Consider the following 25,483-nt stretch of genomic DNA (forward strand, 5'->3'; position numbering starts at 1 on the left):
GGTCTCCCTGCCCACCCCGAGTTCTGCCGAGCACTTGGCGTAGCCTCCCTTTTCCTGGTGTGAGTCCGGCTGCCTTTGTGACAGGGGGTGGAAGCTTGAGGACAACTTTGGGCATAGGGAAGGAGGGAAGTTTTGAGGGCAGACTCGAGTGTTCCTCAGTGCCACTGCAGGCTCTCTGGCTGTGTGGAGACCTGACCCCGGCTTCCCCGGTGTTTCCCGAATCTCTGTAGAGGAGGGTGCTTCCAGCTGCAGGTGGAGTGCCTTTGTCTGGGAGGTGCAGGGCCTGGCTTTGGGGCTGGCTGTGCCCGTGACTGGCCATGTAACCTGGGGAGAGCCCTGCCGCCCTCAGCGGCCCTCACTTTCCCTCTCTGAGGCATGAGGGGTCGAGTCAGTGACTTGTACACGTGGCCTCCTGGCTCTGCCCGTGTTGCTCACCCACTTTGGCTTTTGCAACCAGCGGAGGGGTCTCCACGATCCTATAGCCACAGCTGCTGGGCCTGAGCCGTGGGCAGCTGGCAGGTCGGGGTGGAGGCTGGGTGGCTGCTTTGCAGGGCGGCAGGGGCCCGGCGCTCACCAGTGACCTGGCTGTCCCCTCAGTAGAACGGTCTGTGCTCTCATACAACTTGGGGGAAGGGCCTCAGATCCCAGGGCTGGAGGCCAAAGCAGATTAATGCTGACAGAGGGGACCTGTCAGCAGGTCGGGGACCTCACGGAAGCCAGCGGCAGAGGAGTGCTGCTTTCTTTCTAAGGCCCGTGTGAGCCCCTGCGGCATTGCTGCCGCGTGAAACCTCCATGGAACCAGAATTTACTGTGTGCCTGAGAGGTGGCCACACTGTCCCAGGACACTGAGACACACTGGGTGTGTCAGTGAACAGAGGAAGAGTCGAAACCCCTGCCCTTGTGGAGCTTACCTTCTGGCAGGAAGAGGAGTAAACGAGCCAATAATATGTCTGCTTTGCTGCCTGGGACACGGTGTAGTAAGGGCTCACAAAGGGTGGGGTTCATTTCATCTTTTTGTTGTTCCTTGAGAAGCAGATGAGTAAACTGTACCGCGTCCTCCGAGGTGAGTTAGGATGTTAGCAGGATGAGGGGTGCAGGGCTGTCACGATCTTTAGTTGGACAGGCAGGGGTCCGTCACTGAGAAGGTGGCGTTGGAGCAGAGGCCTGGAGGAGTGAGGGTGCTGGCCAGGCAGCTACGGAGGAAGAGTGTTCGGGTGGCAGGATGGGTGGCAGGTGCCTGGCATGTTTGAGGAGCAGCAGGGGGGCCGTGGGCTGCAGCCGTGGGAGTCACGGGAGGGCGTGGTAGGACGGGGGCAAGCTTAGCGGGAGGAGGGCAGGTCCAGGCCGGTTCCAGTGAGGGTTCTGGCTTTGTTGGAGTAATGGGAGGGGCCACTTCTGGGTTTTGAGCAGAGAAGGGTCACCCTGGACAGAATGAAGTGGAGACCGTTAGGAGGCCAGTGTCCTAGCCTAGGGGAGCAGGTGGAAGCTGGGGGTCTGGGGAGAGGTGGGGGGATGCTGGGCCCATCCAGGAGAAGAGTTTATTCAGACACGGGCTTGTGGCCTCGAGAGGGCTGTAAACGACGTGTACCTCTTTGACAGAGCTGGGGTTGTAGTGTGCACACTCAGCGGGGCTCTGCCCCTCGGCGAGGGGATAAAATAAGAAAAGTGATGTGAGGGCAGGCCACGGAGGTTGTTCACATTCTGGAGTCAGAAAGGCCTGGCCTCAAATCTGGGCCTCTGCCATCCACCAGGTCACCTGGGGCGGGTGGCTCCGCCTCTCCGAGGGCCATGGCTACCTTCTTCATGAAGGGCATGGTATTGGTGAGGGTCGGATGGACTCCTGGCTGTCCACATTGCTGCCTGACCCTTGTTTCCTTTTGTTTCTTTGTGGCCCCTCGATGAGCAGGTGCCAGTACCTCGTGTGGCAGGGCTCAGAGCAGTGCTGGGAATGGGATGTGGCCGGGGGAGAGACAGTCTCAGCTTGAGGTTAAGGCGGGGACTTAGTGGACAGGCTGCAGACGGGGCGTCAGGAGATCCGGTCCTGACGTCAGCATGTGTGACCTTGGGGAATGCAGGGACTCAGCCTGTGGGCGCCTCCTGGCTGCCCGTGTTGCGCTCAGCATTTTAAACACATCATCTCACCCTCGAAAGGAAGTGATGGGCATGAGCAGTGTCCCCAGAGTCGGGCCGTTGATTGTTTCCTTCGCTGTTTTTTTTTTTTGTTTTTTTTTTTTGCGGTACGCGGGCCTCTCACTGCTGTGGCCTCTCCCGTTGCGGAGCACAGGCTCCGGACGCGCAGGCTCAGCGGCCATGGCTCACGGGCCCAGCCGCTCCGCGGCATGTGGGATCTTCCTGGACCGGGCACGAACCCGTGTCCCCTGCATCGGCAGGCGGACTCTCAACCACTGCGCCACCAGGGAAGCCCTCCTTCACTGTTTTTGCTAATATCCTAGAACTGCCTGCAACGTTAGCTGCTTAATATGTATTTTAAACTGATTCACCTTTTTTTTTCCTTAGCCTCTCCTTAGGTAATATCTGTGAAATCATAGTTCTAAAGTGTTTTTCAAATTAATTTTTCTAGTATTTTACATATCAAAGTAAGTCTATGAGCATTAAAGTGGTTGGTCCCTTTGCCTCTTTAGAAATCCCTTTTGTACCCCTCCAGAGGTGTGTACCACATCTCAAGGGGCATGGGACGAGGGGGTTTCAGGAAACCTAGGAGAGCAGGCAGCCTCAGAAAACGATGGACGCTGTCCTGGCTGGCTAGTCTGAGGTCGGCAGGGTGCTCTGCGGGCCACGGATCCCCTGCTTGGGCGCCCGCTATGTCCCCATCCCAGAGAGCCAGGAAGGGAGGGGGGTAGTGTGGACTGAGGAGGGGGTGTGGGAGGCCTGGCTGAGGCCACCTTCCCGCCTGCCCAGTGGAAGCAGGAAGCTGGCTAAGTGCATCCTTTTGGATGTCACTTGTGTACAATGGCAGTGTTCCTTGGGAGGTCATAGGTCATGGGAGATGACCACACAAAAAAGGACAAATCAAGGAATCTGGTGAAGAAGACCTGACAGCCCAACTCCTTGGTGGGTGGGCTGGGACACTTACCCTAAGATTTCACAATAAAGTCCTTTTACTACAGGGTCACTACTCTCCTTCCATCTCTTCTCCCTTCCCTACTTTCTTTCTCTTTCATACCTTTTCTTTTCTTATGGGGTGGAAAACATTATTCTGTAGAAAACTGGTTCCAACTGTCAGGAAAATGCAGTATTAAATCTAAACAATCCAAACCTCATAATTTATAAAAGAAGTGAATTAAGGAATGTTTATACCCACTAGGTACAGATTATTTGAGATCACTAAACAGATTCTTCAGTGAGTGCTGGAAAAGGTGGGGGCCGACTGGGTGCATTTAAGAAAGACTGCTCAGTGCTGAGAGACCGGCCCTGGGAGTGGGAGGCGGGACAGCGGGTGGTGGGACGGCCGTGGGGCTGTGGGAGTTGGATGGACTGCGCTGTAGAAATTATAGGTTTATGCTCATGGAACCCCACAGCTGTGTCACGAATCTCAGCAAGGGCTTGTGGCCCGTCCGACGGCACTGTTTGTCAGCTGGTCATGGACACGCGCAGACCCCGGAAAGATAGCACGCACCTTTTCTTTTTTTTTGCCCCCACTTTTCCGTTGGAGTCGCCTTGTCGTTGGAGTAGCCCCGGAGGGGCGTCTGGGCCCGTCCCTCTGTCTCCTCTACTCCTCTCGGCGGGTTCGTGTTTTCTTGGATCCTTGCTCACCCTCCGTCCCAGTGATTTGCTGTAGTTCCTGGTGGTCCTCCTGGAAATCCACTGGGAAGGCCCAGGTGTTTCAAGGTCTAAGAGTGGAGCACCTGTGAGACAGACCAACCTTTTTCTTGCTTGTTTTTGTATATATAACGTTTACACCTTGCTGTGCCAACAAGGTCTTCATCTCTTATCTGCTTGCCCAAGACTGTCCCACCACTGGAGGTGAGGTGGACGAGCTCTGGGTAAGGGGGAAGCAAAGTTGGTGTAGCCAGCTGGACACACAGAGGGCACCGGGTCCAGGTCCTGAGCCTGGGGCCTCCTCTCCTCCAGACGTGATGGCCTGCTCTTCCTTGATTCCTTGTTAGGGCTCCTGAGTCAACAGACAGTTGAGGTCTCAAAGGGGGATGGGGTTAATCGTTGCCATTTATCCTCCATTACAGGCCAGAAAATGAAACATGGTGGAAACATGAGCGGGGATAGAGGGCGGGGCTGGAGAGAACGACTTGGCATGTGTGTGAGATTATATAAGTCCCTCCCACCCTTGCCCCTGGGCAGACACCCACAGGTCCTTCAGCTGCTCCTCACGCTTTTGCCACCTTGGTCTTCTCCTTTGGACAGACTCTGGAGGTTGCTCAGGGCCATGCTGCACGTGTATCCAGAGCTGAACCCATCCAGTTCCCTGAGGCAGGCCGACTGGCACTGAGTCGAGTGGGGCCCTCTGTCACCCCCTTTCGCAAATCGTCTAGGGGCCGCCTGCAGTAGAATCACTTGGGGTGGCTTTTAAATAAAGAGTCCTGAGCCTCAATGTCTGGGGTCAGGACCCAGGAGTCTGCCTTTTTACCAGACTCCCCAGGGAGGGCCTGCACGCACTGAAGATGCGGGACCTCGGGTCCAGACCACCCTCCTGGCAGTACGGCTGGAGCTCACAGGCTTGCTGGACACATCCGCCCTGGTGAGGTTGTTCTGCTGTCAGTCACCCACCATCCAGGGGGCCTTCTCTACGGGTGCCAGGCCTTCCCGTCTTATGTTCTGCTTCTTCCTCGTCTTATCCTACCTCGGTCATACCGAGGTTTTGGAGAACTGGAACGCGGCCCATCTCTGCTGCAATGTTGGGAATCTTGTAGGGGTCCCAGAACATTAACTGTACACCTGGTTATCCAGACACTGCTGATGGCGCAGTAAGTGTGAGGTGGACGTGGGGGCGGGGAAGGAACTGGACAAGGACGCCCTGTAGTGAGGGTAGCGGGAGGGGCGGTAGCTTTTGCGCTGTTAGTAAACTGGGTCATGAGAATGGTGTTAGAAATTACTTTGGAAATTAGGTGGGCTGGCTTCTTTTTTCCTCTTCAGCTGCTTGCGGTTCTGCCTGACACAATCGAATTATATCTAGGACATCTTGCAGAAGATGAACAACAGGACAGGTGGCATGGGGGGGGCAACCTGGGGATTTACAGTTTTCTTTTCTCATGAAAACTGCTCATCAATGATAATTTTTGTTTTTTTCGTTTAAAACTAATAAATTTACGGTGTTTTTCACTTATCCTGGGAGATCTTTGTTTTCAAAGGGAGCTAAAGTTATTGGAGGGGGACGACATGCAGCCACTGATAACTGATAGTGTTTTTAGGACTTTGTAGTGATTTGAAAAAAAGAAATCAGTATATCTCTCTGTTGCTCTACCCATCTTTCAGTCATCTCTCTATAGCTCCTTTGTCCAGGACGTTCATTCATTTAAGGAGACACCTTTGATATCATTTCTGACATAAAATTAAAAGCTAGGGCATAGTTATTCTGAAGCAGCTTGCAGGTTGGGTACAAAATGTAATGGGCAACAGCTCTCCTTCTGACAAAGTGAGATATTGCAGCCCAGGCCTGCCTGACATTCTAACCAGCAGGCTAAAGGTGCAAAGAAGACCCATATTCCTGATGGTTTAGAATAAGTCCCATGGGGAAGAAACTCCTCTCCTTTGGGAGAAGAGCCTGGCTGGAAGTGGGGAAGCACGTGACAGGCCCGGGAGAGATCCTGGGGTTAAGAAGGAGCCTTCAAGTTCTCCAGGCCTGCAGGGCCACCGCTTTGCGTCCTGGGGCAGGTTGTCATTGTCACCCCTCCTGAATGCCTTTATCTCTGCTCATCCATTTGCTCATTCCTTCCTACAACAAGCAGTTGCTCAACTTCTACAGGGCATGAAGCGGTTTGCTAAGAGCTGGGTGCATAGCGATGAGCAGGAAAGACGAGGTCCTCCCTTCATGGTGCCTCCTAGGCTGGTTGGGGCCTGGGGAGAGACAGCAAAAAATGACTAAATACTTAAAAATTAACATGTCAGGTGGTAATACATGCTCTGGAGAAAAGAAATCTGATAATTGAATAGCCAGGACTGGTTGTGTGTTGGGGGGCTGGGGGGCTGGGGGGAGCAGCTCCTTGTTTGGTCGGGGAAGCTCTCGGGGTGACATTTGAACCGGCACCAGAAGAGCTAGAAGGACCTAGGCATGCGATGATTCTGGGGGCGAGCGTTCTGACAGAGGGAACAGCTGGTGCAAAACCCTGAGGTGTAATAAATGTCTTTGGCATGTTTGTAGGATGGAAAGACTGCCAGTCTGTTAGCAGGTTTTTCTTTCCGTTGTAAAAATATGCCTTCGCATTCATAGTGCACATCAATGAGAAAACAAATTTTTTTCCCCAGGAAATCATTTCCCCTCCAACTGTTGTTGAAATTGATTACTCAGATTACACAAACGAGGAATGTGCTTGTGGGAGCTGACCGGCCTGTGGTGGGGTCCACTCGGTAACCCCCCCGACACCCCACGCCGGCCGAGGGCTGCAGAGCCAGGCAGCTCCGATTCTTGCCGTATCGTATCTTGGGCTGTTGATTACAGAGTGTGTTCTTTTATCAAATCTAGGTATTCTTGCATGGGAAAGACATTCTAGCTATAGTGGGAGGAAGGGGGTGATAGTGTCAACTCTCCTTTATTGAGCTCCTCCTACATTCCTCACCAAAGCCTGTGAGACCACCGCCGTGATTCTCTCCCATTTTGTAGACGAGGTAGTTTCGGTATTTTGACCAGGGTTGCCAGGTGATGAAGTGGTGGAGTTCCCATCTGAACCCAGAACTGCCTGCTCCAGCGCCGACTGGACTGCCCAGCACAGGTGTGATTCCACCCAAAACTGGTGCCCACAGAGCAGGGTGATAGCCCTGTGGGCGGCAACTTTGCCAACCCCCTGGAGGACGTTGCCGTCGGCACTTTCCTGCCGAGTCCAGATGTTGGCACGCAGCCCTCCTGCCGAGTGCCCTGGCAGCCCCTCGGGAGAAGCGGACGCCTATTTGCTGTTCCTGCGGTGCGTGGACCCCGGCGATTTGAATAGGCTTCCCAGAGCGCTGCGCTGGCACTCTGTCCTTCAACAGCTCCTCCAGGGACATCCGAGCACGGGGAGGTGCTGTGGCCGCCCCGTGGCCCTGTGCCTGCCGCTGGAGGAGCTGCTGCTCTTCAGGCAGACCTTGACGTTTCCTGGAAGCCTGGCGTCTCCCTTTGTGCAGGACCAGCCCCACTGCCTCCCTCCTTGGCTCCAAGAGCTCAGTGTGTCCTGATTCCCAGTGGGCACACCAAGTGCTACATGAGTTTTCTCTACCACGTTCAGCTGCGGCTTGGCATGGCTTATGTCCCCAGTGGCTGTGCAGCAGAGCAGTGGTCTGGCTCTTTAGGCCTGTCTGTGCCAACGAGATCAGGGCCTAGACCTCTGCCCCTGCCGGGCACCAGGCTCTGCCGTTCTGGGGGCTCTGGCCTCCCGTGTAGGAAGTGTTGAGAAGGTGCTGTGCGTGGTGGTTGTGAGGCAAGCTTCACCTCTCCGCCCATCCCCAGACTGTCCTTTGCAAGAGAGATGAGTCTTTCCAGTCTCTTATTTTACACGGCACTCTCTGAACTACATGCTTTATTTCGAACAATCAGCTTGAGACCACCTTAGCCCGAAGCAGCCTCAGTCATTATTTTTTTTTTCTTTTTTGCGGTACGCGGGCCTCTCACTGTTGTGGCCTCTCCCATTGCGGAGCACAGGCTCTGGACGCGCAGGCTCAGCGGCCATGGCTCACGGGCCCAGCCGCTCCGCGGTATGTGGGATCTTCCCGGACCGGGGCACGAACCCGTGTCCCCTGCATCGGCAGGCGGACTCTCAACCACTGCGCCACCAGGGAAGCCCCTCAGTCATTATTGAATGGGGACGCTTCTAGGATGTACTTGACAGCATTCCTTAAAGGTAAAAGGAGGCAAAGCAACTTCACACAGATTTAGCCACTGCTTCTGGGATTTTGATCTCATAATTATAAATGTGGAATATTGATATGAGCAAGCCTTTTAAAGAGCTCACAAAAACATTTATAAGGGGCTGGATCCAAAACATCTTGAATGGGTGCCGAGGATGACGTGTGCTGAAAAACTACTCTGGATGACTCAGCTCGACTCTGGGATTGACGAAGGCATTCATGTTGAGGAGGCACGTGAAGCGTTTGAAAAAAGTCAGTTTGCAAGCAGGGTGGGGGGTGGAAATAATAACGGATAGGATTTTTAATTTAAAATATGTATAAATTTATTAATAAAAGTTACAAGTAATGATTTGGCTTTTAAATCTACATCCCTAAAAAAATATGCTCGGTGCAAACCGTTGTCTTGGTTCTTCTCTTTGGTCAGTTGCCTTCAATATGGGCGTCACCTTGTGGTCCTGGGTTTCTAGGTTATGTGGTACTTCTTCCTGCGCCCTCTGAAGTGAGGGATTTGAAAAGGAGGAGGAGCAGAGGGAGGGGTGCCATGTTCCCCTCCCCCCTCTTTTTTCCTCTCTTTCCATCACTCTTGCTTCGCTTCTGCCTGCCAGACACCAGCCCCTGGCTGGGCTGGGGGCTTCAGAGAGTGCCAGACTCCATCCCTGCCCTTAGGAGACCACAGTTTGCAAACCTGTTTTAGACACTGGCAGGCCTGGGTGTTTTGATTCACACTTGCAGTGTCTGTGGTTTGCTTCTTGCTGCAGAAAGTATATTCCATGGAACATATTAATTTATCTTTAAGTAGATCTATTTTCTGAAATATTCATTGGAGCGGGCTCTGCCGTACAGTGTTTGGAACAACGTACCTAGTACACTTTGTCCTCATAAATCTATTAATGCTGATGGGATGTAATTGTCTCCTGTGAAGCTCTGGGGTGAGATGGGGGCCCAGGTAGGGGAGGAAGCTGGCTGCTTCTCTCTCTCTCCCTCGTAACTTAGCTGTGGCAGGCCCTGCTCAGTGTGTCTGTGGGTGCGTGTGTGTATGTGTGCGCGCGTGTGCGTGCATGTGTGTGTTTGTACATATCCATATGTACATATCTTCCTTTTTAATGAATACAGAGGCTTCCATTTCTGAAGGCCCTCTTGTCAGCTTCCAGCTTCTTGTCAAATTCCAGCTTCTAGCAGTGGTTGGAGGTGTAATGAGCCTCAGAGGGAAAAGCTGGCTCATGAGTGAAGACTGATCTGTGAACTGAGGGAATTCAGGGGACCGAGGAGGGGGTGAGGGTGGGCACAGGATGCTAACATTTAGGAATAAGTGCAGCGTGGAAACCCCTGGGCTAGGTTTTTTTTAAAATTTTTTTTTTATGGTTATCTCTATTTATCTATCTATCTATCTATCTATTTATTTATTTATTTTTGCGGTACGCAGGCCTCTAACTATTGTGGCCTCTCCCGTTGCGGAGCACAGGCTCCAGACGCGCAGGCTCAGTGGCCATGGCTCCCGGGCCCAGCCACTCCGCGGCATGTGGGATCCTCCCAGACCGGGGCACAAACCCATGTTCCCTGCATCGGCAGGCAGACTCTCAACCACTGCGCCACCAGGGAAGCCCCTATTTTTTTTTTTTAACATCTTTATTGGAGTATAATTTCTTTACAGTGGTGTGTTAGTTTCTGCTTTATAACAAAGTGAATCAACTATACATATACCCTCATATCCCCTCCCTCTTGTGTCTCCCTCCCACCCTCCCTATCCCAGCCCTCTAGGTGGTCACAGAGCATGGAGCTGATCTCCCTGTGCTATGCGGCTGCTTCCCACTAGCTATCTATTTTACATTTGGTAGTGTATATGTCCATGCCACTCTCTCACTTTGTCCCAGCTTACCCTTCCCCCTCCCCGTGTCCTCAAGTCCATTCTCTACGTCTGTGTCTTTATTCCTGTCCTGCCCCTAGGTTCTTCAGAAACTTTTTTTTTTTAATTAGATTCCGTATATATGTGTTAGCATACGGTATTTGTTTTTCTCTTTCTGACTTACTTCACTCTGTATGACAGACTCTAGGTCCATCCACCTCACTACAAATAACTCAAATCCGTTTCCTTTTATGGCTGAGTAATATTCCATTGTATATATGTGCCACATCTTCTTTATCCATTCATCTGTCGATGGACACTTTTAGGTTGCTTCCATGTCCTGGCTATTGTAAATAGAGCTGCAATGAACATTGTGGTACATGACTCTTTTTGAATTATGGTTTTCTCAGGGTATATGCCCAGTAGTGGCATTGCTGTATTGTATGGTGGTTCTATTTTTAGTTTTTTAAGGAACCTCCATACTGTTCTCCATAGTGGCTGTATCAATTTACATTCCCACCAACAGTGCAAGAGGGTTCCCTTTTCTCCACACCCTCTCCAGCATTTATTGTTTGTAGAGTTTTTGATGATGGCCATTCTGACCGTTGTGAGATGAGATCTCATTGTAGTTTTGATTTGCATTTCTCTAATGATTAGTGTTGTTGAGCATCCTTTCATGTGTTTGTTGGCAATCTGTATATCTTCTTTGGAGAAATGTCTATTTAGGTCTTCTGCCCATTTTTGGATTGGGCTCTTTGTTTTTTTGATATTGACCTGCATGAGCTGCTTGTAAATTTCGGAGATTAATCCTCTGTCAGTTGCTTCGTTTGCAGATATTTTCTCCCATTCTGAGGGTTGTCTTTTCGTCTTGTTTATGGTTTCCTTTGCTGTGCAAAAGCTTTTAAGTTTCATTAGGTCCCATTTTTTAATTTTCGTTTTTATTTCCATTTCTCTAGGAGGTGGGTCAAAAGGATCTTGCTATGGTTTATGTCATAGAGTGTTCTGCCTATGTTTTCCTCTAAGAGTTTTATAGTTTTATAGTGTCTGGCCTTACATTTAGGTCTTTAATCCATTTTGAGTTTATTTTTGTGTATGGTGTTAGGGAGTGTTCATTCATCCTTTTACATGTAGCTGTCCAGTTTTCCCAGCACCACTTATTGAAGAGGCTGTGGGCTAGGTGTTTTATCTGCTTGTCCCAAGTGGTCCTAACAGCCACCTGGGATGGAGGTGTCATCATTACTGTGTTATCCATGAAGAAATTGAGTCTCCGAGAGGTCTAGTAACTTGTGCAAAATGCAGCTCATTTAATTCAGTGAGCCTGTCCTGATGGCTTGGGGTTGGGCCCAGGGCAAAGAGCAGTCACAGCCCCTGGCCTCCAGGAGTGCCCCATCCTACCGATGCAGAAACAGGACCTGCAGAGGAGACGGACAAGGAAATGGCGCCTTCCTCCCTATGACACAGGGCGTGCAGGGCAGCGTGACGAATTGTGGGAGGCCGTGGGGAGGCCGGAGTGGGTGCCTACCAAGGCTGGAAGACTGGATGGGAGTTCACCCGGCAGCTGGTGGCTGGGAGAATGAGTTCCAGACAATGCAAAGGACAGGTGCAACACGTAAGGACAAAGGACACCAAGGTGTGGTGGGCAGGGTAAGGGCTGCCTGGTTCAGTTCTGCTCAGTCCCCAGGGGAGGGGGAGCTGAGGGGTAGCCAGAGCCACTAGTGCGGGGCCTTGCTGGGGCATTTGGACTGTAACCCAGGGCACTGAGGAGCCATATGAAGTTTTGAAGCCAAGGAGAGAGAGAAATGAATTTGTATGTTTGGAAAATTACTCAAGGGGCACAACAGAGTCTGGCTTGGAGGGGGGCAAGGCAGGAGGTGGGAAAGCTTGTGGGGTTTGTGATTCCCGTGCAGCCAGGATGTCAGGTGCATGAGGTGTGTGGGGTGTACGAGGCCAAAGCCATAGTTTGGTACCTGTGTTGAGAAACAGCAGAACAGGTCTGGAGTCCCCATCCCAGGCTGAGAGATCACAAAAAAGGAAAAAGTCAAATAGAAGAAAAAAAGCAGTCAGTAAAAGGATAAAGGAAAATAATGCATTAGAAGGGAAATGTCAATAAGTTGTAAAAAGACTTTTATGAAGAGATAAAAAATTTAAAGAGTTCCAGCTAGGGAATGATGAGGACTAACAGAATATGAAAGATTTCTTTCTTTTTTTTTTTTTTTTGCTGTACACGGGCCTCTCACTGTGTGGCCTCTCCTATTGCGGAGCGCAGGCTCAGCAGCCATGGCTCACGGGCCCAGCCGCTCCGCGGCATGTGGGATCCTCCCGGACCGGGGCACGAACCCGTGTCCCCTGCATCGGTTGGCAGACTCTCAACCACTGTGCCACCAGGGAAGCCCTAAAATATTTCTTTTTTAAGTTTTTAAAACACTTTTCTAAAACACTTTTCTAAGTGTTTTAGAAATTTAAGTGGATCTGAGGATAAAAAGCAAACACTTAAGTGAGTTAAGACAAAAACAGATTTCTGGCCAAAAGCAGAACCTAAACTAGGAAGAAGCAGACGGGGCAGCTGGCCACTGCAGGGCCTTCAGAGGTGCTTATTCCAACCGTCTGACCACTGATGGCTCTGGGACTGTGGGCTGGGTGGGTGACACCGTGGGCTGGCCCGGGCAGAGTCGAGGGAAAGGGCAGAGGTAAGCGACAAAATGGAGCCTAACTGCTTTGGGGACTTCTCGGGCACCACCCACACCTGTCTTTTCTCCTGCGGGCAGGGCCACTGAGAGTGTAGGCTAGCCAGATGGGGCCTCGCACGGCCCCTCCTTTCACTGTCGGTGCCCTGTTCAGGCAGGTTCTTGGCCCTGGAGTCTGGGTGGTGGCGGCCGAGCAGCTCATGGCCGTTTCGCAGGCTCCTCCTGTCCTGTTAGCCACCAGGGAAGAGGGAGGTGGAAGGTCATCAGCAGATGTCTGTGAGCGTTGAAGACTGGGTGCGTTTATTGAACGCCTCTTGTGTGCATTGGAGCGTGCTTTAACCTGGTTTCCAGTCTGGGCACAGAGCTTCCTCCAGCGTGGCCCAGTTTGAAGTTCAGAAGCTGCTCCCATTCCCCATTCAGGCTCGCAGTCCTCTTCCACTACACCCCACGTGCCTGCCTGCACACGCTCACACTCGGCATCCCCGTCCCCATAGCCAGCCTCTGCGGACTCCCCACTGCTCCCTGTTTTGTTAGCTCTTAGGGATTCCAAGTCCTATGCTCGTGGGCCCCCTGCTCGTGGGCCCTGGAGAGGTCTGCCCCCTCCTCAGCCGGCACACGTGCCGGGTGCCCGGGTAGGGTACTCACTTCCGCCATTTCCCGTGCCCTTCTGCAGGTTGTCTTCCATGACGTCGGTGTGCTGACGGACAGGCTCTTCCCCGTCGTGGAGGCCATGCAGAAGCACTTCAGTGCCGGCTCCGGGACCTACTACAGCGACTCCATCTTCTTCCTTTCAGTCGCCATGCATCAGATCATGCCCAAAGGTAACCTGAGCTGCGGGGCAGTAGCCCCTGGGGTGTGACTTTGCATCTGTTTTCCTGGCCCCAGTACTGCTGGTGTCCCGTATCAGAGAGAAGAGCTCCACTCCAACACGAGGGAGAGGGCGAGGGGGCCAGCCAAGCCCTCTATGTGCAGAGTTTCCTGCACAGAGACTCTAGGGCAGGGCCCTGGGCTGCACAGCTCCTGGAGTCCATTCACAAGTTCACGGTGTGAGTTGTGCAGTGTGGAGTCCCTGGATCGGGGCTTCTGGGCTCCAGCTCGGATTCTGCTCCTTATATGCAGCCTGCTCTGGGACTCAGTTTGCTTATCTGTAAAATGGCAGGTTGGACTAGATAACCCTCCATCCCAGTCTGTTGATCCTGCTTTTTCTGATTTGAACCTGTACTTACCTGACTTTAAAATATCAAATCTATAGGTGTTAGAGGTGCAAATTATGACTTAGTAATAAGACTTTTTCTGAAACGCTGATGCGTGATTAAAGCATTTTCTGGGCTTTAGTCCCTCCAGGACAGAAGAGATGTGGTTGTCTGATCTGTGGTAGGTTGGCCTTGTGTGGGAAGTGCTGGCAGGTTATCCTTGGATTAGAAGACTTGAAGGGGGTGAGGGTCTTATTCATGGGGTGTTCCAGACTTCTGGGTTCATTTCCTCTGAATTGCCCATGATTGATTCTGGAGCACTGGGTGTTGCCCCCAGCCCCCATTTCTGGCTGCGGTGAACCATGAGCTGAGCATTTTAGGGGTGACGAGGGGAGTTCTGGGGTCTTGGGGTAGCAGCTATCCAAACTGTGACTAGTTGAGTTTTCTGCGGTTCCCAGACCAGGCGGGACCTGACAGCTGAGGGGGCAGCCCGGCCGCTTGGTGGAGGCCCGCTGCTCAAGCCCAGCAGCCCAGGGTGGGAGAGGAGTCAGGAGCACCACCATTTGAATTCCTGGTGAAGCAGGAACCCAGGAGTCAGAGGATGAGGCTGGGCTCCTGTTGGCAGGTTGTCAGAGCACAGGAAGATCTAGCCCGCCGTTTTGGCTGGGACTTTGTCTCCGTAGGGCAAGTTCCTGCACCACCCAGGCCTCTGATTGTTCTCTTAGCTGTAAGGTAAGAGCTCAGGGAACTTCAGTGAGCTCAGGTCTGAAGGAGATGGGGGACAAACTCACCTAAAGGGCACGGGGAGGAGAGCTGGCATTTGTGATTCTGTGAGGAGACCAGGTGCAGCTCGGTCAGCTCCCCAAGTCTCCCCCCCCTCTGCCATAGCCCTGGAGGTTACACATGAGAGCTGACCGAGGAGTTGAGTGATGAGCAGTTATTTCTCTCCCCTCAGGTGGGCAGGTGTGATCTCTCTGGGCAGGCCCTGTGCAGGTGCCGTGGGCCTCTCAGACTGGAGGAAGGTGTGGCTCCTCCTCTCCTGGATTCCAGGGGAGAAGACAGACGTGGGTGCTGGTCCCAGCTCTCCCTCTAACCCCTGTGTGTCTTTGCTGAGGCCTCAGTTTCCCCACCTAGAAATGAGGAGTCTGAACTAGTGAAGAGTCCAGGGTTACGGGAATCTCCTATGGGATTCTGTAGTTCTGGGGAGAGAAGGAAGAGGGTTCTACCCTTTCCCTGCCTCTCTCTCCCATCCCCACCTCACTCCTAGCGGTCCATCTTGATCGCTCTGTAGATCAGGCTTGGGAGCAGGATTCTATTTGGGCAAAAGGTTTCGTGGTTAAACTTGCACTTTGAAATGTCTTGACTAGGTGGGCCTTAGGGGCTGCCCAGTCCTGTTGTCTTGCACGCACAATTGGCCTTGAATGAAGCTCTGTGACAGAAGAACTGGCAAAGGACTGGGAGATCTGGGAGGAGGCGCGCCTGACCTTCCTTTCCCTCTTTCTCTCTCCTTTCCTCATCAGCTGGTAGGTCTCTGCCCATCATGTGCTAAACTCTAGGCCAGGTTTTGCTTTGGGGCACCCAGAGGGAGAGGGTTGTCAGGACAGAGAAGATAGTTCTGCCTCACAGCCCTGGCGTGGACCACGCTGTGAACTGTAAGTGCAGATGACAAGAGTTAGGGACCCAGCTCGCTGCCCCTCTGCCTCACTCACTCTGCCCTGCCCCAGAGCCTGGCCTTGCCCCTGGGGCCATGTCTGCGGAGAAGAGGCTTTGCCTGGAGCTTTGCTGTCCATGCAGTAGATCAGATCATAGGTGTCCCTCGAGGTGATCTGTGGGCTCTGAGGGCCCGATGTCAGGGGGTGGGGAAGGAGCTGTGTGAGATGTGCCGACCCAAACACGGACTCTTTTCTTGGGTTCTTTAGGCAAATGATTCACTGCCAGAGGTTCATTTTTACATCCACTCAAAGTCCACTTCCTAAGAAGCACGTTATTAGGAGTTAACTAAAGTTTGATAATCATAAAATAAAACGCACAGTCCTGGAGTTCCCCTCGGAGTTTGGGTGTTTCCACCGAGCAGTCTGGCTGCTGCACAACACTTGGCAGTGTTGCAGAGCTCCTACCAGGCAGATCTTTTGGAATTCTTGCAATTTTCGGAAGGATGCTTTGTTTTCCAGCACCATTAGTGCTGTCTTGAGTGTGTCATGGCTCTTTATTGCTGCCTTTTTTGTATTCATTGTTTTCAATCATAGAAATTGCTGTTGTTTTGTGCTTTTTTTTCTAAATTAATTTATTTGTTTTTATTTTTGGCTGTGTTGGGTCTTCGTTGCTGCGTGCAGGCTTTCTCTAGTTGTGGCAAGCAGGGGCTACTCTTTGTTGCGGTGCGCAGGCTTCTCATTGCAGTGGCTGCTCTTGTTGTAGAGCATGGGCTCCAGGCGCACGGGCTTCAGCAGTTGCAGCATGCGGGCTCAGTAGTTGTGGCTCGCGGGCTCTAGAGCACAGGCTCAATAGTTGTGGCTTGTGGGCGCTAGAGCGCAGGCTCAGTAGTGTGGCAAATGGGCTTAATTGCCTCACGGCATGTGGGATCTTCCCGAATCAGGGCTCGAACCCGTGTCCCCTGAATTGGCAGGTGGATTCTTAACCACTGGGCCACCAGGGGAGCCCCTGTTTTGTGCTTTGTTGATTGTTTTGTTCTCGTGTAATTGCTGCATTCTTGCTATTTGGGTTTATTTTGTTTCTTTTACAGTGTTCTTTTTCCTCTGGGAAAGTGAGAATGGGATGTGGGTGGATCATAAACCCTTGGTCTTGCCCAGGAGAGCTGGGTCAGAAAAGCTTGTGTTCCCCTGAGTCATGTCTCAGGAGGTCCTGTCAGGTGTTTGCCCCCAAACTCCAGGTTGTTTCTTTCTGTGCATTGAAGCCTGTTTTCCCCTCCCCTTTCTGAAGCATAAGTGTTACCCTTCTGTACTCAAACTGCCGTTACAGTACGTTTACTTATTTTTCTATTTTTAAAGTAACAGTCATTCATAAAAAAAAATCTGAAAACTACATTAAAATAGAAAAAAAGTTATCCCTTTATTACTACATAAATATCATTACTGTTAATTCTCTGATTATCTTCTAATATCTTCCCAGCACGTAGCTTTTTGAAAATTTAAGCAAAGTAGGAGTTATACTACATATTTAAAGCATTTTGAGTGAGTCTTTTTTATATATCAGCCTATGAAATCGAACCTTCATTTCAGCTTAAGCTCAAAAATGAAAGAAGTAGTGCAAGTGGATCTGTATTATGACTTTTTCAGTTAATGTCACTCATCACCGTTTTCTGTGTAATCACAGTGTTTGAAAATGTTTGGACCGATTCCATTGAGTAGATGAACCTTAGTTCATCTTATCATTTCTGTGTTCTCAGCCACCTAGATGCTTTCTGTTTTTTCCTACAATCATCAATTGCACTGTGATGAATACCCTCATGCATAGAGATTCTTTTCTTTACTTAGGGTTATTTCCTTAGGCTAGCTCCCCTCAGGTGGAATTCGTGGGCCAAAGGTGAGCCTTACAGAGCCAGCCTGTGTCAACTGCCCCAGCCCCACAGTCTCAGCCTGCACCTGCCAGGTTCTGTACGGTTTGCTAAGCCCGTTGATGTCTGGCCTCTCAGGGGGACCTGAGGCAGCTGTATTCGAGCTTCAGTTGCTGTCCCCACATGACAGGAGAGGAAGCTAGGAGCTGAGGGCAGGCCACTTCTCCGAGTTCTAGGGTGAGCTGGGCCTCCCCGCACGTTCCTGAGGCCTTGGCCAACCGCGCTCGTTCTGACGGTGAGACCTGCGTGCCAGCCTCTCATACCCGCGCAGCCCCTCGAGGCTTCCAAAGCGTGGCCTCCTCTCCTCTTCTGGGCCCCTTGCTGCAGCCCTGTGGAGGGGGCCTGGCTGGGCTGGGTGGGCGATGGTTAACCCCTTGTGTTTTGCCCCGACTGTCCCCTTCGGCTCAGACCACATCCTCAGAGACAAATGAAGGGGCCTTGCTGGTGGAACGCACTGGCTCTGATTTTAGTCAGACCTTGTTTTTCCTTCCATTGCTTGTTGGGGGAGCCACGTGTGGCTGGCTGGCCCTGCCGCTCACACTTGCCTGCCCACGTACCCTACACAGACACGCAGCCTCTCTCTCTCCTCACTCACACCCACAGGGCTTTTATCTCCTGTCAGTGGTGTTGGGTTTGTCGCCACTGGAAGCATTACGCAATGGAAAAGAAAATATTTTTTTCCCAACTGGAGCTGGAGGGTGCAAAGAGCAGCTTCCCTCTCCTTGTCACACAGCTCCAAGGAGCTATTGGCCCCGGCTTAGAGACACGGACCGTAAAAACAGCCCTGACCCAGATTGAGCCACGATGCCTGGTCCATGGCTGAGGTGGGGATCCCCTGGGCAGGGAAGGCAGGTGCCCAGACAGTCAGCAGTGGGTAGGGTTGGCCACAGGCCCCGGGAGACTTTCTTGGAAGGCTCTCCTGTCCTGCGGTCAACCCTTCGGCAATAGACATCCTTTGCCAAGGGTCTGATGTTTGCACGACATGGCGCTGGGCACTCTCCGGGTGTCCCAGAGATGTTTGCTGGGTTGCCGCTTGGTGGGCTCCTGGTGGTGGGATGGGTGGCATGGTCCAACAATTAGGCAGGACGTCACGAAGACCACCAGGGAGATCCACACCGTGCTGAGCATTCAGGAGAGGATGAGTCCCAGGCATTTGGCAGGAAGTAGGAGGACTTCATAGGGGAAGGTGGTACTTGAGGTAGCCTTTGAAGGGTGGGTAAGATGTCATTGTGGAAACAGGTAGTGAGCAGTGCAGGCAGGTGGGAAGAGTGTGGTGAGTGTTTGGGAGACCGCACACCACCGCTTTTGACAAACACATTAGGGCACGTGTTGGGAAGCAGTGATGGAAGAGATGGGCGAAGGGGGTTTGCATGTGTATAGGGGCTTGGATGCCAGACGGGGGGCTTGCTCTGAACACAGGGGACAGAGCCTTTGTGAACATTCCGGCAGGGAGGAACTTGACCAGATCCATGCGTTACGATGGGTCTGAGGCTGGGAGTGGATTACCGGGGGAGCTGTTGGTGTCCAGCTGCATATCTTTTCTGGGTGTCCATTGGCTGGACAGGCTGTGAGAGACCCACAGGTGGACTCCCTGGCCTCAAGCAGCAGCTAATCTGGAGTGTGTGTGTATGTGCATGTGCACGTGTGTACCAAGCATGTCACATCTAGAAGGTGAACTGCGGTGCCGGGTGAGACCTGACAGGCATCCCAGCTTTTGCACTGCCTCCCTCTTTCCATGAGAGGGGCTGCAGATGTTGTGACACTGGCTGCTGTGGGAACAGTTACGAACTAACTTCAGCTTTTAGCAACTCTGTGGGTTAGGAACAAAAGGAAGTGAAGAGTTTATGAGAGTAGGCAGAGCAGACGGTCTTCCACTCTGAGCTCCTAAACCCCCGTAAAACCAAGGCAGCTATTTCTGCCGTGGAACCTCTTGCGCAGTCAGTCCTTTGCAAGTGCTGACTAAACTTGGTGTGAATTAGCCTCCAGTCTGGTTGCTTTCCTCTGACACTGAATGGAGATAGATGGCCCAAGGGAATGGGATGAATATGACAAATGAGGTTGAGGGAAAGGTGGAAGGAAGGAGGAAAAAAGGATTTTGGAGCCTGGTGTTCTCCTGGGGTCTTTTGGAGATAGGCTCAGGCATGTCTTGAGAAACCCCTGAGTCTAGGCAGAAGGAGGTTGGGAGGAAGGAGGCCAACTGCCTGATTAGACCTTGATGAGGTCTCAGTCCTGGAAAGGTCGAGGAGACCCTCCTCTCCTCTTCTAGTACTTTCCTTCCCAGACCCCATGAGTCTGGCTCCTGGGCCCTGGAACCCAGGCCTGGGCCGTAGAGCTCGGCTTCAGCTGTGTATCTACTTGGCTTCTGTAGGCTAGCCTGGGCGCCTGACCATTTTTACCCTGCTGTCTGTTGAGCTAGGGGTATAGAAGCTTCCAAGCGAAAACTTCCGGCTTCTTGACGAGCCGTGGGCAAAACCGGCTCCATGGGAGATGGGCGTTTATAGACCTTGGGCCCCAGTGGAGCCTGGGCAGCTGCCCGCTCTGGTTTGTGCACGTTACAGGGTCATGTTTCCAGGCGCCTTGTGTTTCTGTTGGTTTCCCGACCTGCAGTTGAGGACTGAAGTTCTGTTACAATCCTGTGTCTACACAGAGGAGGGGTGGGTTCGAGTGTCACAGCCTCTCCTGACTTGGCCTGTGGTCAGGGCATTCCGAGAATTAATGAGATGATACCTCCGATAGCCCTCAGTACTGTGCCTGGCACGTGGTGAGTGCCCAGTAATTGTGGCAGTATGAGACGTGCCTCCAGACACAGCACTGAAGGGTGTGGGGCTGGAGTTATTCTCAGACTTAGGCCACCCACTTTTGCCTTTTGGAAAGAGCCTCTGATATGGGAGAAGGAGATTTTCTGGATGATCCTGGGCAAGTCATGTGACCTCTTGTCTCCCAGGTGAGGATTGCCATCCCTGACCTGCCTTCCCCTCAGGGTTACTGTGAGCCGGAAATAGAGTAATGCAGCTTAAAATGCTTCTCCCCCCCACCTCCCAAGACCAGCTCCCAGAATCAGAGTACTTGAAATCTGTGCAATCATAGCACATTATTATTACCAACACGGTCAGCCCCATCCTGCTCATGCTTCCTAAGGAGATTTGTGAGTAAAAAGATCAGGCAGGGGCTTCCCTGGTGGCGCAGTGGTTGAGAGTCTGCCTGCTGATGCAGGGGACGTGGGTTTGTGCCCCGGTCCCGGAAGATCCCACATGCTGCATAGCGGCTGAGCCCGTGAGCCATGGCCGCTGAGCCTGCGCGTCCGGAGCCTGTGCTCCGCAACGGGAGAGGCCACAATAGTGAGAGGCCTGTGTACCGCAAAAAAAAAAATCAGGCAAATGCAAAATGTTGTAAACTCCCTGAAAATGTAGGACTTGGGCCCTGAGTGTCCTCTGCCCCAGAGTCACATTCTTGAAGACACATGTGATGCTTGCTGTTGTAGAACAGAATGAAAAGGCAACTGGTGATGAGTAGAGGGTGGCTCAGTCCTGCTCCCAGCACCCTTTCTCCTGGCATCATGGGTGCCATCACCCCTGAGCACCCTTCTTTCAGCGATCTGTCCCTGGGGCCTTGGTGTCTGTCCTGAGGCCAGAGGCAGACGATTGGACTCTTGTGAGGACATTCTTGGACCTACTTTGGGTTGGCGGCGCTGGATGGAAAAAGCTGGTGTGAATCTCAGGTAATTCGTGCACGGGTGCATCTCAGCCCAGGTTTACAGGCCCACGTGAGAAAGAATGGAGTCAGGGCTAGGAAGCCTCCAGGCTGGAGATAAAACCAAAATGGGAAAATCCACACGGGCAGCTCTCATTCATTCATTCCTGCTTTGAAACACTGAATCAGTGTGCAGTCTTTTGCAGAAAACCTTTAAAATTCCATCTCCTGTTTTTCTTCTTTCCTTGGGTGAAATTTGACAAATGTAGTAGAAGCTATATCCAGTGTGGGCTTCTTTGTTCTGTGCTTTTTGTGCTTTTGCTCACTACCGTGGGGGTCATTAATATTCTCCACTGTTGTCTCATAGCAGTTTTATAAACAGAGAAGGCTTTTAAGGCTGGGTTTTGGAACTTTATAATTTCGCTCAGGTAGAACCCAAATCAGGAAGCTAGTCTATAACCAATGTTTAATCATCCCTCAGTGAGGCAGACATGTGTCTGGTAGGAGGGGTCTTGCAGCAGGATGTACATACATTCTGGAACCTGGGGTGCAGTGGAGAAGGGGTGGGGATCCTGGGGGTGGCCTCTTCTCTGCCCCTACCCCATCAGGCTCAGTATCGGGAGAAAGCAGAAGCAAGGGGCCCCCTAAACTCATTGATGCTGTTTTAACTGGTTTGCCAGTTCCTGAAATCCTTAATGGGAAAGGCGGCAGCTGTACCCACAGTTAGTCCCACGGCCTCTGCGTACTCCAGGGATGAAGGGACCCGAGGGGTGGTTTAGTGTGATGTGGAATTGGCTGTGGTGAGGGGGCCTCTCTCCGTTCCCCGATTCCTCTCCAGGGGACAGTGATGTAGACTGGCTTGAGGACCCTGTTTACTAGTGGGCACGGTCACTGCGTAAGAGGTCTCATGCATGAGTGTGGCTTCCCTTCTCTCTGGAGTTTTCTGCTCGCTCCTGAGACGGGAGATGTGGTGGGAACAGGGCTGCCTCAGCAGGGCGGGGTGGGGAGCACCGTTGCCCTCTCTCTCCCGCACCCCTCAGGCTTACCTGTGCGGGAGGAGAGTGAGGTCCTGCTGAGACTTTGGGCCTCAGCCACGTTCTCCAGCCTGGTTTGCCAGGGAGTCCTGCATCGCAGCCCAGCTGATAACAAGGTGGTACTTGACTTTCCCACCCGCCATGACTGCTGGGGTGCCTAGATGTCTCAGAAGCCTCCTCAGGAGGGCTCACTGGGCTTCTCCGAGTTCTCTGGTCAAGATAACATCTCGGACTGCCTAACCCCCTCCTGACTCCTAACAGAGGCTCTGGGTGAACAGCCTCGCTTCTCCGTACCGCTGACACTCTGTTTAGAAAATGGGGATAAATGACTGTACAGACGTCATAGGGTTGGACGGGGACTGAGATGGCGTCTGCAGAGTCATAGTCCCTGGGACTAATAACATATGTCACTAGTACCTCTCCTCTCGGCGGGTCCAGTGCATAGCAGCACATCAAAAGCTCTGGTAAGTGCTGAAGTTGAAAAAAAAAAAAAGTTTAACTTAGTTTCACCCAGTATTTCTCAAATGTAACTTATCACAGAACCCCTTTCTGAGGAATCCTTATTCACATTCTGAGGCAGGGCTGTTTCACGGCACTCACTTTAAGAAATGCTGCCCTCGAACTAGAGTAGTAAACACACCACAGTGGCGTAGCTCTAGCTCTCTCGGGGTGGGGGGTGGGGGGGTGGGCAAGCGGTGCAGGACGCCTCAGCCCGCAGGGAAAGGCACTTCCTGTCAGACTTTCCTCTTCTCCCTGCAGCGCCGCCCGGGGAGCCTCCGGCTGGGCCTGGCACTTTAATTACTCGCTTCTTTGTTGCTTATACCACAACGACTTCCTGAGCAGGTCTGAAGTAGCTTTGGGGCTGCCCAAAGTCTGCCTCAGACCTAGAAGTGTGAGGAAAACTTTCTCTGGGTCACGAAACGTGGTGGGGCCATGGGGAACAGAGTCGTTTAGAAGGAGGGCGATGTAAGTCTGGTGCCCTTCCGCAAGCAGGGCACCCTTTGTGGCAGTGACGAGCTGGTTTCAGGGCAGGGGGACCCAAAGGGCGGCCGTGCCGTCTCGAAACGGACCCTTGAGGGAACCGTACCTGCGCACCGGGGAAGACTTGCTACCTTCTTTTTCTTTATTGAAGTAGAGTCGATTCACGATGTTGTGTTAGTTTCTGCTGTACAGCAAAGTGATTCACTTATACACATATATACACATTCTTTTTCATATTTTTTTTCCATTATGGTTTATCACAGGATATTGAATATAGTTCCCTGCGCTAGACAGTAGGACCTTGTTTATCCATTCTATGTGTAATACTTTGCTTCTGCTGACCGCAAACTCCCCCTCCATCCCTCCCCCTTGGCAACCATAAGTCTGTTCTCTAAGTCTGTGAAGACGCGATGCCTTCTGAAGGGCCGTCCTGGGAAAGAGGAAGCCGGCCCGTTCTGTGAGGCCCTGAAGGCCACCCCAGGTACAGCTGACTGCAATTTCTAACTCTGTTGCCACCTTTCTGTGAGCCCCGTGGGCAAGGCCTTTCCCTGGCCAGGGTGCAGGTCCTCACCTACAGCCTGAGGGGTTGGATAAGATCCAGAGTGTAGACTGGCCGCTTATGGCTATGGACCACAATCTGGCCATTTTAGCATCCTCGCAGGGGCTTTCAGTGGCATCGTAGCTGGAAGCCAGCCGTTCTAGCCTCACCGCTCTTGGTTCCCTGTCTTTACGTTGCCTACGATGCCTGTGGGTTGAAGTCCTGTTTAAGGGTCTGCCGGTCAGCTCCACTCTGCTCCTCTCCTCCGGAGCTCTGCTTTGTTCATCCTCCTGCAGCCGCACCAGCTTCCCTGCCCCCTCTGCCTGGACCAGCCCCCCCAGGGATCCTCAGGGCTTTGCTCCCTCACCTCCTTCAGATCTTTGTCCAGTTGTCAGCTCCTTGGTGAGGCATCCCTGAGCCATCCTGTGTTAACAGTGTGCTCACTCCCTGTGGAGCACCCTGCTGTGACCCCACAGGGCTTTATTTCTCTTCACAGTCCTTATCCCGTCTGACAGAGAAGTATTCTACTTTCTTCTTTGATCGTCTGTCTCCCGTACCCAAATGTAGTTTCCGCGAGGGCAGCGCGGCTTACGTGTTTCGTTCATTGCTCTGCTCCGGGTGCCTAGAATAATACCACGCACATAGTGGGCATTCAGGAAACCTCTGTCAAGTGAATTAAATGAATACGTTTCTGTTAGCCATGTATCTTTTTTAAAAAATTAATTAATTTATTGTTTATTTTTGGCTGCGTTGGGTCTTCGTTGCTGTGCGTGGGCTTTCTCTAGTTGTGGCGAGCGAGGGCTGTTCTTCGTTGCGGTGCGCGGGCTTCTTACTGTGGTGGCTTTTCTTGTGGAGCACGGGCTCTAGGTGCGCAGGCTCAGTAGTTGTGGCTCGCGGGCTCTAGAGCGCAGGCTCAGTAGTTGTGGCGCACGGGCTTAGTTGCTCCGCGGCATGTGGGATCTTCCCGGGCCAGGGCTCGAACCCGTGTCCCCTGCATCGGCAGGTGGATTCTTAACCACTGCGCCACCAGGGAAGCCCCTAAGCGTGTATCTTGAATTAGCCTGTTTTGTGGGTCACCTTCGTATGACAGAGCCGACTCATTGCCTCAGCACATTTTCTTAAGCCCATTTGGAACTGCCTGGGGATGAAGTCCAGCAGCTTCTGATAAATTGCAGAGAAACTGGATGTTCTTTGTGAGTTAGTCACAACCACGAGCTTGGGTTTTCTGGACGACCACTTCTTGATGGGTCCCCTCAAGCCTTGAGGAAGCACCGTGGGTCCTGATTGCCTGCTGCAGCCTATGGTGCCCTGACTGCCAGTGTTCAGCGTGGCATGAGGGGCAGGAGTTCTCCTGTGGAGGAAAGCAAAAGGAAAAACAGATACTCAGGAGCTTGCCTGGGTGAAAACATCTGAGTAAATACTGAACAAAGGTTATGCACATGTGTCCAGTGGTTGCAGTGAAAACCGTTTTCTGGCAGCTCCTATGGAACAAGTTTGAGGCATTTCAGTCTTCTTATTCTGAGAGGGGTGACTGAGCAGATTTCTCATAAAATGCTAAAAGTAATAAGGTGACACAGACCACTTTCTATTAACTTAATGCCAGGGGCTCTTTGCAGGCTAATGAAGACAATTGCCAAATCGAACAGTAGTACCTTCCATTTTGGTCCCCCTATTAGATTCTGCCTTTTGACTTTTCAAGATCCTCTTTTAAATTCTTGGCTACCAGTCAAAGGTATCAGCCAACATTTATTGATGTCAAGAGGTTAAGCAGCGTTTATTCTCGGTAACTTGTCACCTGTGAAGGGGTGGCTATCTCTTGCCATACACTGGGCGCTGAGTGGGTGCAGCTGCCCTGCCCTCCGGGTGCTTGCCTTCTGGTTGGGAGAGAGCCCAAGTGAATGGGTGCTCGCAGAGCCAGAGGTTGGAGGTCAGCAGCCCT

The 25,483-nt window shown here is 52.2% G+C and overlaps 1 protein-coding gene across 1 annotated transcript in view; it reads left to right on the forward strand.

Moving 5' to 3' along the window:
• The window catches only part of XXYLT1 (xyloside xylosyltransferase 1), a gene marked incomplete at its 5' end in the record, with an annotated part of 190,369 nt that overhangs the window by 19,362 nt on the left and 145,524 nt on the right, over positions 1–25,483 (forward strand). The window contains one exon of the mRNA XM_082839794.1: positions 13,211–13,358. Coding sequence (XP_082695920.1) covers positions 13,211–13,358 — 148 coding nt within the window. The remainder of the gene's footprint in view (positions 1–13,210; positions 13,359–25,483) is intronic.

Source organism: Leucopleurus acutus (assembly GCF_964270905.1).
Source record: "Leucopleurus acutus genome assembly, chromosome: 5".
Lineage (NCBI taxonomy): Eukaryota > Metazoa > Chordata > Mammalia > Artiodactyla > Delphinidae > Leucopleurus > Leucopleurus acutus.